This window comes from Cyprinodon variegatus, unplaced genomic scaffold (genome assembly GCF_000732505.1).
Source record: "Cyprinodon variegatus isolate N-32 unplaced genomic scaffold, C_variegatus-1.0 Scaffold293, whole genome shotgun sequence".
In the NCBI taxonomy this organism is placed as follows: domain Eukaryota; kingdom Metazoa; phylum Chordata; class Actinopteri; order Cyprinodontiformes; family Cyprinodontidae; genus Cyprinodon; species Cyprinodon variegatus.
In genome coordinates, this window is record NW_015150746.1 from 73,266 (window position 1) to 90,650 (window position 17,385).

At 36.9% G+C, this 17,385-nt stretch overlaps 1 protein-coding gene across 1 annotated transcript in view; it reads left to right on the forward strand.

Moving 5' to 3' along the window:
* The window catches only part of LOC107090377 (metabotropic glutamate receptor 7-like), a 70,726-nt gene extending 61,638 nt beyond the window's left edge, over positions 1-9,088 (forward strand). Inside the window, exon 9 of the mRNA XM_015383710.1 lies at positions 8,302-9,088. Within this exon, the coding sequence (XP_015239196.1) occupies positions 8,302-8,351 (50 nt within the window). The 3' untranslated portion in view covers positions 8,352-9,088. The remainder of the gene's footprint in view (positions 1-8,301) is intronic.
* Positions 9,089-17,385: the final 8,297 nt, after the last annotated feature.

Sequence of the window (17,385 nt, forward strand, 5' to 3'; positions counted from 1 at the left end):
GGTGGAGCTGTCTCGCAGCTTTTTAAAAAGTATATAAATACCTAAAAGATACAATAAAATAATATTCAAATTACAGCCCAGAGAAGGTCTAAAAAGCATGAAGAAATTTGTATTAATTGCCTATTAAAACATGTTTTACGGCGTTAAAAATAATTTGCGTTAACGAACCTTAACGTATTAAAGCTCAATAACTCTGTAAGGTGATTTCAACGCTCACATTAGCAAGCTGTTTTCCATTCCAAGCTCATCTCGCTGTTTCTTCTTCTCTTTCCAACACCAAAGTCTTGATGCTTTTTCCAGACAAAGGTGTGAGCCAAAATCAAACAGATCATTAGGCAAGACAAGGCAAGTTTATTTATAAAGCACATTTTCTGCTCCACTGGGAGGTAGGTGAAGGGTGCCCCACAGGAATGAGAGGTCCATCTTATTTTGGGGCTTTTTTGTATTGTATATATTTAAAAACAAGCTTTTGATATCATGATTATTAGAATTATGATTTTTACCAACCCTACTTTCTTTGGTGCCTTGCTAAAAGTTCTGTAATCCGGTGAAATTTTATAAAATCACTTAATTCTGTCTTGATGTGCGTCGAAGAAACTAACTAAAAGCAATAATCATACTATTACCATTGGACTTGTAATCGCAAAGGGCAAAATAAAAGTGCATGCTTTAAATATTACCACTATAATCTGGAGTTTTCTGCTCAACACATTTCATTTCATGTAAAATTAATGAATTATGAGAATGACTAATAAAAGGCGTAGACAGTCATCTGCAAGTACCAGCTGCTCAGTCTTCAGGTCACATTGAGTACCACAACATATCTCGATAACAGTAGCTTTCATCCTTCAAATCTTGGTAAAGTTACTTGTGGTGTCTCAGTTACAACAACAATAATTCTTCTCACTATCTTAATTACAACAACCTCCATATTTACTTTCAGGTCTTTGCACATTAGTAAGCAAGTGTTTAGAAGTCTCCCTGTTGGTGTAATTTGACCATGAAACAAATGTCAATTTTGTTTGAATCCTAAAATGATTATGTTAATGATCCTTGACAATGGATCCTTGATAAATACAATATTCTTACAGAGTACATACAATATATCTACCAGCTAAAAATATATATATATATTTTTTAAATTAATGTTATTACATTTCTTTTTTTTGACAAACTGATATTGTAATCGTTTGACATTAGTTTAATTTCAGTGGCAGCTTGTTGTTTATCAGGAATGAGTTAATTAAGTCTGATATCAGCAAATTATGCAAACCACAAATCCCCAAGAATTCAACTCTGACTCGGAGCTGCACATTAGATGTGAATTAGCTGTTTTTTTGCATTTAAATCCCATCCTAGATCTCCCCCATATTTCCTTTACTTTCCTAGAAAATCCATTCCCCTGATTTAATTGGTTGCTAGTATTATAAGCGATATCCTCCACTGAGGAGCAAGTTATCTTTTATCCCAATAAACGGCAAGACCTTTTGTCCAAGTTCATGACAGCGAGCGTAGGAGACGATGCTCTGAGAAGGATTAAAAAAAAAGGAAAAACAGGATTCTGTCGCTGAAAAGTGAGGCAGATAATCTGTCTATGTTGCTGTGTGTTACTCATGCCAGCCTTCATCTCAAACAGTTTGCATGATCCTATTAGCAAAGATAATGCTTGGTATTAGTAGGTGAGTGAGGCAGCCTACGTATTCCCACGTTTGGATGATACAGTGTTTGTTTTGGATGAGAATCCAAAAAAACTAGAAAGAGTTTGAAAGGTTAAAAATATATGAATAAAAATGCTGTATTTCAGATGCCTATTGCAGCAGAATCTGTTTGCTCATCTTTAACTGTCAGGGACAGAGACAGAGAAGATTGACAACCCATGCAAATCACACATCACAGCTTTCACAGACCCCCGCTCCCCCAAGCGCCTCTAATCATGTCGAGCAATCATGGCACCCACAGGTGCGCTGTTCCCTCACTCCCTCTTTGAATTACGTCTCTGAGGTAACAGATTTTCCAGGGAATTTCTCCAAACAGTTGTCACATTCATCTGTTATGAGCCCAACATGCTGGCTTGTGTCTGAGCAACTGCAAGCATATATGCCTACGCGTGAAGCAGTATGTGTGAGGTGAACACATGTAAGTCAGAGAGCTGGGTGAGTGTATCAGGGGAGGGCGAATATATCCTTGCCTTTCACACATGTGCCTCATTGACTCGAAGTACACTCTGAACCAAGGGTAAAATCATAACATCTGTTGCAATAGCACATAAAAAAGTCCCCAAGCAGGACAAGCAAGCTCTGGAGGGAAGTCCCAAAAGTGCCCGATGTCATCTGTTCTGTGTGTCTCTCACCTTCTGTCTCTGCTGCATGAATATTTTCTCGACTCGTCCCTCTACCCCAAACGCTCTCTCCTCCTTTTCGCCCTCCTTTTTCAGCAACAGTGGAAGTGACATTTATTAATGGCGAATTTATGTGCATGACCGCCCTGAAACCTGAACTGTGCCTCGTCCATCCCAGGAGACTGTCCGTCAACTCCTGTAACCGTCAGAGCACCAACCACCTCCTTTTCAGGCCCCTCCAAGCCCGTACAAAATGACTCAGAGTGATTTATAGGATTCAGAGCATTAGCAATTCTGCAGATTTATATTGGTATTGATAAGGTGTAATATCTTCATGATTACCGCTCTCAGACAGGAGCATTTGCTCTGTAATTCTGTTGAATTGATTCAGTGTCGATCACAATTTTCCGATCGGGCATGTGTGTCTATGTATGTGTCAGGGCCCTATTTTTAGATGGGTTTTTTTCTCTCAACAATGGAAAATGCCTTAATAAAAGAGTGTAACAAAAGACAAACTACACATAAGAGGTATAGGGTATAAGGTATATGATAAGACAACATAAGCTTTCAATGAGCAAAAACAAACTTTAAGATAGTAAAGGTAAATTAATCATTCCAGGACCTGTAAATACAGACCAAATTGGCTCCCCCATTCAAAAGTTTTGTCAAAGAATGTTAATGATAACAAGCACAAGCCTGTTGTGCACATACTAATGTTTTATTCATCATATTTGCAGGCTGAGACCACAAAATCCAGCGGTAAAGAAGTAGTGCGACTTTAATTGTGTAGCCCATGGTGAGCTGGTTGCCATAGCAACGTTAACACCGTAGAATAGGAATTAAGTACATTGTGTGCGATCAAGATTTACATACCGATTTTTCCCAACACAGAGACTTTTCTTTGCACAAGCACAAAATGCAGAGATTAACTCAGATGTAATAAGCCAAAAGAGTAGATCATTAAAAAGAAAAAACAGATAATATTTTTATGTTAAAGAAAAATATGAAATGTTGGATGTGCATTTGTATTGAAGCCCCAATTACTTTTATACCATGGGAAAAGAAATGAGCACAATGAAGTTCATTTGTTAGCGAACATTAGTCTGCAAAAAGCCTCATGAAGACCAAGCAAGTGCTGGAGGAGTTTAAAGTAGGGTTTGTTTTAAAGTAAACCTGGCACAACATGACCATACACTTAAAATAACACACTGAGCAAGTAGAGCATTAATCAGAGAAGCATAGCGTGACCAGATCTGAAAAAGAAACATATGTGGGACAGCTAAAATACGTATGAGGAACAATGCAGTACAGAGATGTTTTTCTCAGCTGTGCATTTGTTTTACAGTATTGCTTTACATCAAGCTCCCATCGTATCAAACTGAAAAATAACGTTGGCAAACTTTACAAAAAGCCCTTTAAGAATCCCCACTCACTGCCTCACCAGTTATAAACACTTCAATTGTCTTTCTTGTGGGTGTGTTTTATTTTCCTTATTCATAGTTTCCATCATATAATGTTTTAAAATGCATAACATGGGGCACTGGCACAGCTCTGCTTTCTTTGCATTTAGGAAAGGTTCCTGTAAATACATTTTTATCACTTAGCGTCATTAGACCAAGTTAAGTGTGGGACATTGCTTCGGTTTGTGTGCAGATTAAAAATGCGGGACTGTCCCACACAATTTGGGACATCTGGTCAAGCTAGAGAAGCAGTAAAACGCCTCTGGATAAACTGCAGAAATCTGTTTCTCAGGTGGGAGGACAGAGGATGCAACAACTATCAGAATGTTCACTTTGCAAAATTGGCTTTAGAATGCTAAGAAGAAACCCATAGTTGAAAGTAAACCATAGGAAGTCTTATTCACAGTTAACACACGCCAAGCCCTGTGGGAGGTACAGCAAATGTAAAAGAAAATGTTTACATGAGACAAAAATCTAACTTGTTGGCCTAAATGCACAAAACCCGGTGTTTAGAACAACTACAGCTATATGCCGTTTTGAAAGTATTCCTTACACAGTGAAAGAATGTGGTAGCTAAATTATGCTATGGGGCTGCTTTTCTTAAGTAGAAAATCTAGGCTTGTCAGATGTGATCTAAAGAATGATGGAGTTAAATGCATGCCAGTATTGGAGGCAAGCGTGTTGGAGACTACAAGACTGCGACGGAGCTTCAAAACAAGAAGCACTAAACTGTGTGGGCAGAAAAAAGAAAACCCCATTGAATATTGGCCATATTGAAGGATGTCTTGGAAGTTTATGTTCATGCAGACCAGTTTGATTATATCCTGTTTATGTATGTAAATTGCATTTGCTGCTGTTTTGGACTTGCCATCCAAAAAGATGAAGTTCTAAGCCATGGAGTTGGCACCACTAATGAGAAGAATTATTTAAAAAAAAAAATACTAAGAACTTGGAGGAATATTATTTATAGTTCACTGTGAGTATCTGAAAGTCCTACAAACAAAAGCAAAAATATTAAAAAGATAAAAATAATGAAAGTCAAATTCAAAAGATTCAACATCTATCATAAAACCTTAAAAAGGCTGACTGTTAGCTCGTCCCAACCACTACTTTGCCAGAAAAGAAGCCATGATCAGATTTACAATAAGATTTAACTCTAAACAGCTGGAATTATCTTCATGAAACAAACACGAATTCACAAAAAGTATTCCAAAACAAGTAACATAAATGCTTCCTACAGAGCCAATAAGGGAACATTTTGACAGAAAATAAGTCCCACTGCCACCAATTAAGGATTTTTTGTTTGGTTTTAATGTAAATCCAAAAATATTTTGGGTCCCATTGCATCAATTCGCAGACTTTTTTTGCTGCACATGTATCCTTATCAAAAATTGGATCTGACATAGTATTGATGTAGATGGGTTGACTACATCTACTGTACAGGCCACAGTTTTTTTTATTCTTATTCTGAAAATGGTTTAAGAAACAAGTTTTCTTCACAATAATGTATACTTTAGAATTATCAATCATAGTAAATGCTATTTAAATAATGTTTAAAATTATATTCCATAAAAACGTTTCTTCAATTTTCTGCAGAGCACTGGATCTTTGTAGTACTGGTGTGTCATTTTCCTCAACTAAATAATAGCTCCTACATCAGTCTGTCTCAACCTTCAGTCTGCATATCTGCCCCCACATCCCTTTGTCAAAACAGAGACACTTAAATGTCTTCAAGATGCAAAAACTTAAGAATAGGTTTCTGATTTATAATTTATTTATTTTAAATATTTTTGAGGTGACATTTTGCTTTAACGAAAACTAAAAGCCACCTTGATCTTTTATGTATTTTTTCCAGGAATTAGATGTCAGTATGTTTTATAGCAACTGGTTACAGGCTTTTGCTTTTATTCTGACAGGGAGCTGAAGACTGCTACATGTACATATACAGTAAGAAAGACTAAGCTCCAGCTCTGTTTGATCATTTTGACTGCAACTTCACCTCCTCTGACAGTTAAAAACCTTTTGTTGTTAAGGTTTAAGATGTTTTTCTTCCATAATAAATCAGCTCGTAGACAGGGTAACATATCACTTCTGAGCTACGTATCTTATGTTCTCTGACTGAATTTAAAAGAGAGATGCTACGTTTATTAGTATGCATACATATACAGTATATCACAAAAAAGGGGTAAAAATGGTTCATAACTTATGAATAATTATGCTTTTGTAATGGGACAACACTAAAGAAATGACACAAATATAAAGTAGTCTGTGTACAGCTTGTGTAGGAGTGCAGATTTGCCAATAAAAAAGTATTTATCTGAGATCTGCTTTTTGAAACTTTAATTCCAAAAATTGCCCTGAAATTTTTGCAAGTACTATACCTGTATTAGGAAATTATGTTTTTTTGTGTGTTCCTCTTTTCTTTTTTTTTTTTGATAATTCCAAATTAGATTTCAAGTCTTAGTGTTTTCTAAGTTGAATAAAAAACTAAATATATCAAAATTAAACTTCAAATATAATATTCCAATAATTAAAAACAAACTATTGGTGCATAAAGTTATCCGTTTAATCTAAGTTCCCTAGTTTTCCGCCTTTTTTTTTTTTTTTTTACAAGGGTACAAGAAGTTTTTCTAGAAAAATTCCTCAAACTCCAGGTTTTGCACCTCAGATCGTTCCTTGTAGCTTTTAGTTTTCACCTTCGTCAGCCTGTGGTGTCATATAGGAAATTGTTGCCAGTCTAGCCACAAATCTTAACCTGGATTTTTGTTTGCTAGAGCACAATCCAAAGCTCAATTTAACATCAAAATTACTTGGCATGGGCATAACCTGATCCAGGAAAAGATTAACTGCAAGCACATATGCATGACTCCAAAATACTTATGCCTTCTATAAATGAAGGCCATATCTTGAGCTTTGATATGAATCTGTGCTTATTTCTAAGTGGTTAGTAGTGTGATTGTAAGCATCTATCTATTTATCAAACAGACAACACCACACCATGATCATGTGACTTATCTTATAAGAGGTTCCCCTCTGGGATAACAACCATGCTGATCAATCTCATGCACTGTGGCACATGGATAATCCCCATAATACTATCCCCTTCAAAACCTGCATCAGTGGTAGCAGCTACCTTTGGACATTCAGCTTTGGTTGACCAAGATTGGGCCTGTTCTGATCTACAACCAAAATAATATTTTTGTGGATATGTAATCTGTAAAGTAAAACATGAATACAATTTAACTCAAACTTTTTTTTTCTTTTTTACCTTATTGGGATATTTTGAAAGTTGATTCTCATTTGTCATAGTCAGGTGTGTAACTGCAGGTAGAAACTCTCAAGCAGGTCAAAAAGGATGTTTATGTGTCATGATGGACCTAACCTTGGTCTTCATAATCTTCATATAGGAGATGATTGATTTATAAAGGAACGTTAAACCAAGAAGAGATGACAGGCAGTTGGCACATCTAATACTAGGGTAGAGTCCTGACCTATGTCTGAAAGACAATCCTTAGCAATTCAGGCAGTAATTCTGGTTACTATCCTCTGCTTTTGTTATTGTATAACATTCACTTATTGTTTAAATGTTTTTAAAATCCTATTCACAGTCCACATTTGTGGAACACGTTGATAAAAATATTTAGATAAGGCCTTGAAATATAGCTTTTAAAAAGCAAAATTAGAAGTTTTCCACATGATAAAGATGTTATTGGTCTCTATGAGCCTGACTTTAGCCTCTGAAGAAAGCATCCACCCCGCCCAAAAGGGTTTAACTCAGAGTTTGTGCAATGGTAGCAATGGTAACTCATGTTTGTGTGATAAAATCATTATACCAGAACCACAAGGATCTGGTGCTGAGCAAGCAGCAACAAGTTAATTACTAGACATACTTTGGTATAACAAACCACAGCTTTCAAATAGCTATTTTACAGCATCAGAGGGGACTTAAAGATTAACCTAGACTGGAAACAATCCATCACCCTGGAATTAACTTTTACAGAGCACTAATTGTTTAAAAGGTCAAAATGAGCTTGAATGACCTAAAATGATAACAAAAATATATGTTTCCTCTCATAAGGGTTGAAACTGATATTGGTTCTCATTATGAAAGCTGTGCAGTATGACACACAAACACAAACGGCATCTGGGCGCTCAGCCATGCTCTGATACGTTTCCATGGCAATCGAGCCTGGATTCCCATTCCATGCCCTAACATTTGTTTGGTGCCCACTTTAGTGCTGTTTGTGATTTCTATCACCAGTTAACATCTGAAAATAGACGCTGAAGCTTTCCATGCAGGCAGTGCAAGCTGAAATGATGTGCTAGTCCAGAAAATATTGCAACTGATTGCGCACAGCTGGTGATAAGAATTCACAGCACAGTAGAAAGAGCCTGCCAAAGTGAATGATGCATATTTACTATTGAAATCGCCTTTCTATTCTGCTTTAGTTTTGTGTGAGAACAGCTCAAGTAAATCTAGTTTGTATGCTCTTTCTTTCACAGGTCAAGCAACTAAGAAAACATACGTGAGTTACAACAACCTCAGGATCTGATTAGAAACAAGCACTTTGTCTTTTGATGGTGATCTGAAAGAAAGCAACGGAAGCTGTAGGAACGGAGAAAAAAAGACAGAGAGCGCAGGCATCCTAGCACCACCTGCAGAACCTATGCACTCCAGGACTGTGAAAAGCATCCAACCTACATTCAGACATGATGCATGAGTCCTAACAGATAAGAAAAGAGCTTTGGGCCTGTGTGACTGGGACGACCCCTCAGAACCAACCACAGGTTATAAACTTGTGACGAGGCGCTCCTCTCTTTGTCTGACAGGGGACAAGTTGCCTGCTGAAAAAAGGGGTCATTATGAATGAGGAAAAAACACAAAAATACAGACATTGGATCTGCTTCAAAATCTTTCTTTTGAAATGTCATTAAAGCCATATTCTCTTGGGGTGTCCATTATCTGATTTCTGTTTTGTATTGTTTAAGTGATTTTCTTCGGTGCCTATTTTCTCTTGTTGATTTAATTACCTTGAACAGCAAGCTCTGCCACACACAGCATTTTGTTTCAACAAGTTCAACTCAACCTAGTCTGAGATGTTTTTTAATCGAGTAATGGGCATTGTGAGTATATTTTTTTTGTAAATATTTGAGAGTATTTTCATGTTTGAAGAACACAGAAATAGATATCCAGTCTTTGTTCAGTTGGATTTGGATGGTAACTTAAAGCACCACAAAGTGTCCACTTTGCATGTGCCAATGTATGTCTGTTCTATTTGATGTGAACTAAAAAAAAAAAAAAAAATCATAAGACAAATAAATACAGAAAATGATGATGAGCTTCTGCATCCTTCTGCAGTTTTAATTTTCTTTTTTATCTTTATCAGATGTGAATTTTGTTAGAATATGGAATATGGCTTTAAAGTGTAACTGAAAGCATGTTTGTTTTACATAGTTTTGTACTGGGTTTATTTTTGCCTAATTAAAGTGTGGGAAACATTCACATTGGAGCAATCATGCAAGTATGTTGTGATGTTTGTCAAATGATCGACATAATAAAACAATTTTTGTTATTGTTTATACAATGAAATTGGACAGCAAATTATAATCTTTTTTGTGCATGAACATAAAAGAATCCCTTTTAATGGGCACGACTGTGTTTCAGTTGGAGATCTTGAAAAAAAGGTTTTAAACCAGTTGGTGGATTAGTATTATCAAAAGATGCTGTGTTTCTCTCTGGAAGCTGATGGGTATGTTGTTACTTTACAGTTTCTGATCGCTGTATTGGTGAGCTCACTGAGCAGAGAAAAAACTTGATGACAAGAGTTCACCAGCAGAATCTTTCGTTCATATTTTCTTTTTACAATCTCACCCCTCTTTGTCATAGTTTGTTTTTGTAACTTATATTACCAATCACCAATGGCAGAACACAAATTTTACCCACTTTGTCAGGTTAAAACCACAAACTTCAAGAACAAATGGAGTAGAATGAAACTGATTTGTGGTTTTCCAAACATTTCATAACAAATAATCTAGAAAGTTTTATCTTTGTTGCAATTACAGCTGTTAGACCTTTTAACTATTTTACCTTGCATAAAAACATGAACATTGCTTCTAACTGAAAAGCAACTTAAGCTCAGTTTGGACAGAGAGCGTTGATGAACATAATTTTTGAATCTTGCCACAGATTTTCATTTGGATAACGTCCACTATGTCCATCTATCTCAACTTAACCAATGATCTCCAAAGTCAGTCCTCAAACATGGCGTCCTGCATGTTTTATATCTTACCCTAGTTTCCCTAAACTGAGTTCCAACAAACGGTGGATTAGCAGGTCTCCTAAGAATCTGTTGAAAATTTGAAAAGATAACTCAACTATTCCTGTAAGCTATAATGGAGTACAAACACATCTAAAACCAAAATTTAAGGAATAAAGCCTTTCGGCTCAAATTCTGTTTTTGATGAGGTATGAATCTCAAGTCTTTTAGTAGGGTTTCTTCTCATATTGTTTTGTCAGTCTACCCATAGAGATCAATTTCCATAGACTTAGCACGGTTTTCCTGTTCATGTTTAATAAAAGTGTCCTTACAACATTATGCTGCCACCACCATGCTTCATTGGGTGGGTGTTTTCATGTGCAATGTCTTCTGCCACTCAAAGCATTTTTCATGTAAGTTCTGAAACGTCAATGTTGGTCTCGTATGACCTAAGTACCATTTTCCTCATGTTTTCAGATTTTTTTTTCACGTTTCCCATGTCAAAACTGCAAAGAGGACCATAGGAGGCTTTCTTTCAAAATCCGGCTGTTTCCACAGATTTCCCCACCTTCAGCTTCCCCAAACTTACATTGGTTATTTTTTAACTAAAACTTCTTATCAACGTCTAGGTGGATTTTTAGTTTGTGCCAGACATTTTTCCTTGACATATGATTTAAACTTTGCACTACGATCTATCTAAGCCCAGATATAGTTTTTTCTAACCAAACTCTAGTTTAAACTTTTCTACGGCTTTATCCCTATCCAGTCATTGGTATTCATTGTGTCGCCAAATTTTCTCTAACAAACATCTGAGGTGTTCACAGAACAGCTTAGTTTATTTTAAGAATGAATTACAGGTGGTGTTAATTACAAATTAAATAAAATTTTCGGGAACACGTATTTGTTTATTTTCACTTCCCAATTACAGTAAATTAGATGATCTTCCCGGGTTCCCAATGGTATCTCCAAGACTCCATGACTCTTTGCATCTAAAGCTTCTAAAGTACTGCTCGCGATAGATGTAGTACACAATTTTGTTTCTTTATCAAAAATAAACAAATATAAATACATCTATATAGTGATATCAATTTGAATAAGTTTGAAAAAAATTTTCCTATGTTCATGCTGTTCAACATACATTCTGTTGAAATATGTAGTATTAATCCTTGTATACAACATCAACATGCTTCCACAGAAATATTTCAGGTTCTTCACCTTCTGTACATCCCCTTGAAGCTGCTACATGGGGGCATGTAATTTGACCCGATGATGGCGACTCCTTTACCGTAGAATGTCTGTGAGCGTCAAAGCGAGGTAACAAGAGAGGCTGTCGGAAAAAAAAAAAAAAAAACATTGTTCAAACCCACACAGGTTTTCTGTTGTTTCTTTTTCCATTTGTCTGGCATCTCTCAAAGCTCCTAAGGGACCAGATGGTCTTCACTTCTCATGCACACAGCCTGTCATTTTTTGTTGCACATAGCCAAGAAAAATCCCACTTATACCCAATTAAGACTAGCCTCTCCCCTGGCAAATTAATTGTCTGTGTCAGAGTCTGTGCGCAAGTAATCAGTGGGGGCTGAGCAGAGTTTAGATTTGCAGCTCAGCAAAAAGAGCAGAACTGCTAAAAAGCTCAAGCAATAACTTTAGGAACATCGATATGAAACAAAAACAAAAGAATGTTAGAAAGTCTGATCCAAAAACGGTTTTCACCGAGCTAAAATAAAACAGACTATTCCAGCTCTACTTTCTCCTACGTAATGCTCCACCTGCTCAGAATGCACCTGCTCTGTAGGCAGCAGTTTTTCAGGTGGAATCAAGTGAGAAATACATCAAAGCAGGGGAACTAATCGCAGAGGACAGGCAGTCAGTGGGAGAACTTTTTTTTATGGTTTTACCTGTCAGTCTTACTTTCCCAACTATAATCTCTGATTATGTGGGGACAGCAGACAATTTTATTATATAATAGTTGTACTAGATCCTTATAATTAATACCTACATTGAACATTATTCAGTAATCCCATTTTATTTTCAAAAATCAAAGAAAACTTTTCTCTAATTATTTGAAAAGCAGGATTAGAACTAATTAATTGGACAAATTGGCACAGACAATCAAATTCCAAATATAGAAAAAAGATTTTGGATGTTTATTTAGAATTCACATCAGCATATAAAAGGGATAAGCAATAAAAAAAGGGCCTTTCAAACTTTCTTACACCTTTGATAAAGATAATAAAAGGGATTTAAAAAATATATATATATTGCAAAGTAAACTCAAACCTATTTTTTTAGAAAATTATTAGTGATATGTACACTATATTTCCAAAAGTATTTGCTCACCCACCCAAAATTTTTGGAATCAGGTGTTCCAATCACTTCAAAGGCCACAGGTGTATTAAATCAAGCTCACGGGCATGCAGGCTGTTGTTGCAAACATTTGTGAGAGATCGGGTTGCTCACAGGAGCTCAGTGAATTCCAGTGTGGAAACGAGAGTATGCCACCTCTGCAACAAATCTAGTCATAAAAAATATCCTTGCTCCAAAATATTCCACAGTCCATTGTCAGAGGTATGATAATAAAATGGGAGTGTTTGGGAGCAATAGTAACTCAGTCACAAAGTGGTACAGTAGGCCGCATAAACTGATGGAGCGGAGTCAGTAAATGCTGAAGCGCCTCATCAGAGAGCTCGTCAACTTTCTGCAGAGTCAATTCCTTCACTCCTCCAAGCTTCATGTGGCCTTCAGATTAGCTCAAGAACAGTGTGCACCAGGGCCACTTAAAAGACTTTTAAACAGGGGGTGCTGTTAATTTTTTTGTTGGGTTTTTTTTTTTTGGACAAAATACCTTTGAGCTTATAGGCCAATTAAAATACAATAAAAATAAATAGGTAAATAGATTTAGATTCACTACTTTATTTTCATATATATACTTCAGTGCACGCAACCAGGGTCTAACATACAGACATCAGTTCTCAGGTAAATATATGTGCTATTAATCAAACTTGACAATACCACTATAATAACATCATAGTACAGCTGCATGAACCTGAGTCACAGTTTATGTCGCACGTGACTATTAGCTCCAAAATCCTTTTACAGTAGCAGCCTTTCAAAATGGCTCTTCCCAATCAAAAGCCAGCCGAATGGCAGCCGATTCAAATGGCAGCCGAATTCCCTCCAACTTCTAGCCACTGGCCTTCTCAGGGCGTGCATATTTTTTTTACTCTGACTCCACCCTTTCACTGAATTACAGGGTCTGACCAGGAGGTATTGCTTCTCTTTAGACCTTAATGTGCACAAATCATGACAGAAAGAACATTTAGTACAAAGTTTGATCTTTAATAAAGGAATCTTAGGCGACCTACAAAGGACCAGCCAAGGGCCCATCAAGGAAAGTGGGGAAATTTTAAATAGCTACTATTGTATGCAAGCCATAAGGAAATAATTATATTATTATACTATTTAAACATTATAAAACAGTTCTCCATTACACAAAGAGCACAAGATCAAAATAACACTCTAAATATTATAGTTACATTAAACAGCATGGATAGATGAAAGTGCGCATCAGAACCATGTTCTTAGTTTGAACTACAGGCAGGGTGCCCTCCCTGGTTACAGGTGTCTAAATGTTCAAGGGCACTCTTAAGTCATGGAGATAAAGTCTCTCATGAGCGGACGAATCAGAAATGCGCTTCTGTGCCATATTTCCTCCTCGTTTCTGTCATTAGCCTATATAAATTAACTAGTCTGCTGCTGCCAGTGGGATACCACGCTCTAGCTTGCTTTCTGTTGCCATGACAGCTTCCATGAACTTGTGCTGAATCCAAATACACGTAATAGTAAAATTAAAAAATGGCAAAATCATTTCCAAAAATATTCATAAGAATTTTATAATGTGTGCAAAGTATTTTTAATATTTTTTTATCTCTCTCTTGCCACTAGGGAGTGCTGCAGCACCCCCCCACCCCACATCCCGTGGCCATGTGTGCACAGCGCTTCATTGAATGGGTTTCAATGGTCGATCAGCAAAGCACAACGACAGGTGTTGGATGTGGCAGTGGAAAGCTGCTGCTGGTGGACTTCAGAGCAGTGGAGACACGCTCTCTGGAGTAAGGGATCAGGTGTAATGTAGAAATTTATTGGACGAATCTAGGTTTGGCAGTTGCCAGGAGAACAGTTCTTGTCTGACTGCATTGCACCAAGTGGAAAGTTTGGTGGAGGAGGGATTATGGTGTGGGTTTTTTTTTTCAAGATCTACACTTCACATCTTACTTTGAGTGAAAGGAGCTCTGAGTGCAATAAAGACATGGATGACAGAGCCTGGTGTGGATGAACTTGACTGGCCTACACAGATTCCTGACCCCAACTCCATAGAACACCTTGGGAATGAATGAGAGCAGTGAGTAAGGGCCACGTCTTCTAGTCCAACATCAGTGTGTGACCTAACAATTGTGCTTCTGAAAGAATGGTCACAAATGCCAAAAAAAAACCACACATCTTAACCTTAGGGACAGCCTTCCCAGAAGAGTCCAAGCTGTTCTAGCTGCAAATGGTGGACTGACATCATATTGAACCCCTATTAATTAGGAATGGGATGTCACTTTGTCTCACACTTTTGGTAATATAGTGTATCTGTGCCTCTATTGTAAATAATTTTAACCCTTTTTAAACAGAGATTACTTCTTTCTCAGAAATGTTTCATGTGGTTGGAAGTCTATATCAGCCACAGTCCTGGTTCCTTTCTATGCTCTCATCTATTCAGCACACATTTACAGATTTTTTAAAGGGTTTAAGATCTGAGGGCTAAGGTGGAATTAGTAAAACCGTTGACTGTGTCTAGTGAAACATTAATCCATAGATTTGACTTAATATTTTGGATCGTTATTCTTCTGAAAGACCCAAATGATTCAGCTTCACTTTTCTAAAATAGTTCTCTACTTTTTAGTGTGTGTTATTTTTCAGTCTGTTAGTATTTTATTTCTACTTGGAATCTAACAAGGTTTCTAAGATCTTTGAAGGAGAAACAAACCTACAACATATGAGATTAAACCAGTATGTGACACTAATAATTGAGAGATTTTGAAAATAAAACATCCCCGAAAAATTCCATTAATTTCTTTATTCTCCTTGTTTTTATTGAACTAAACATTTCAGTGGGACATTGTTTACTGCTATAAACCATTCTTTTTTAATTTGGGGGAGGGTTGCATTATTTCAAGGAAGGAAGAATTGATCGAGGGATCGATAGATCTAAAGGCTCATACTTATCAACTTAAAGACTTCAAGCTTTTATCTTAAAATCAGAAAGTATAGTACACAGCTCTGTGGTTATTGTTATATGTTACAATAGCTTGCCATACTTCCACTTCAATCGGTGACTAAGGTATAGATTTTACAAACAGTTTAAAAATGTAAACCTTGCTCTTAGGTGCTGTCTACTTACACAACTGTCACAACTGTCTTCACTTACAGAAGAATTACAGGACTGCGTGACCCAATTTGAATGACGGTGACAGTGCTGCTCAGAGGAAGGCGAATTTCAACGTGTGTCTCGTGTGACTTGTAAAAGTCCAAGCTGCAAGGCTCAGGCTCTGCCGTCTGAGTTTCATGTCACTATTGTCCAGCTCTGCCTTTGAGGAAAGCCTTCTTTATCTTGTCAGAGGTCCTGATGTGCTCTTTCACAGACAATTTACTGATGCTGAGTCTAGATTAGCTCTGTTTCATGGCTCCTGGGCCTCGGGCTCTACTATCTCTCCATAAATGTCCAATTATCCAAGTGCAGCCTGAGTGAAACCTTATCTGCTTCCTGTCAGTGACCAGCTGAAGCCTGATATAACATGGGGTGCATAAAGGCACTCTTCGGTACTCTTATTTTCCTCTCTGCTGTTTCTTATACTCTAAAGCTCACTGTGAGGCTTTTGTAATTCTCAGCATTTTTTCTTCTTCCCCCTGTATCTTTTGATCAGCTTGAGAAAACAGGCCAGTTAGTTTTACCAGAACATTTTGGAAAAACACATATGACATTGATTCAGAACTTAATAACATAGGCTTTTTTGGTTACAAGAGCTTCAAGATGTCCCCTATATGTAAACTATCATTTTCGTTCATTTCTTTCTCTTACACCAGGTAAACGTTTCTTTGATGTTATGTTTAGGATAATTTGTTCTGCTAAAAAATACGCCTTCAAACTTCAATGTTGACAATTTTTGGGTGGAAGTGCTGAGCTGGATTTTGACTCCAGCTGCCCCATATCATGCCAATGTTTTGTTAACTTGTCCCAATGTTCTACACCAAATTTAAAATTTATTTCAGCATGTTTTTCTTTTAAAACTGAGTTTTTTGCATTTAAAGTTTGCCCTGCTAATTCCAGGTTTCCCTATGGCTCCATGTGAGCAGTTATTTATTGGATAACTATTTTGCATATCTTTTTGACATTAATCTTAAAAGGGTGATTTGGTGTGTTTTGCAACATTACAAACAACTGCTTTTAACCTTCATGACATGCATTCCTTGGTAATTTGCTGATAATATTTTTTTCATATGTCATCCTTTTAAAGCTGCAGAGAATTTTCTAGATGCTGAGATTTCAATATTTTCTGGGTTTTATTGTGCACTTTTGTATTTCCCTTCTGCAAGTGTTCAATACTTCTCTTTGTCATTTCACTTTATTGCACATAACTTGATTTAAGAGCTAATTTCGAAACAATAGGCCAATCAGATATATATGTATATTTTACATCTTAAATATATTCCCTACCATATATTAGGCTGAGGTCACAGGGTTTGAATCCTCATCAGTTGCTGCTTGGTGCTGTAGCTAGCACTGTTAATAGGCTGAGCACTCCCTGCCTCTGTGTATTGGTGTTTGTGTTACTGCATTTTTAATCAGTGAAAGAGACCAGGCATCTTTCTCATCACATTAATGTCTCCTGGTATTTATTCCTATCTCTCACCATGTTCATCCCTGTAAGGAGGGAGTTAGATGGGAGGAGAGAATACATTTGAAAATTTGCTCATTTGACAGTCATTAGAGGTATTAATTCTGACAGTTCACAATTATCTCAGTCACCTCCTTTATCTTCACTAATCTGAGACATCCCTGGCTGAGGAAATATTCCCCCCTCTTTTGCACTCAAGTTCTAGTCAATAGTTATCTAAAAATTACAGCTTTGACGTTGTGGATTCATGTTATGAGACCCTCTTGAAGATTTTCAATGAGGAGTTGCTCTAATCTTTTTTACATTTCCCTCAATTTCCCCTGCCACCAAAATGCCTCGGTGAACAAAATATGCACAAGAGCTTGAGTACATCATGTAAATATGTTGCAAAT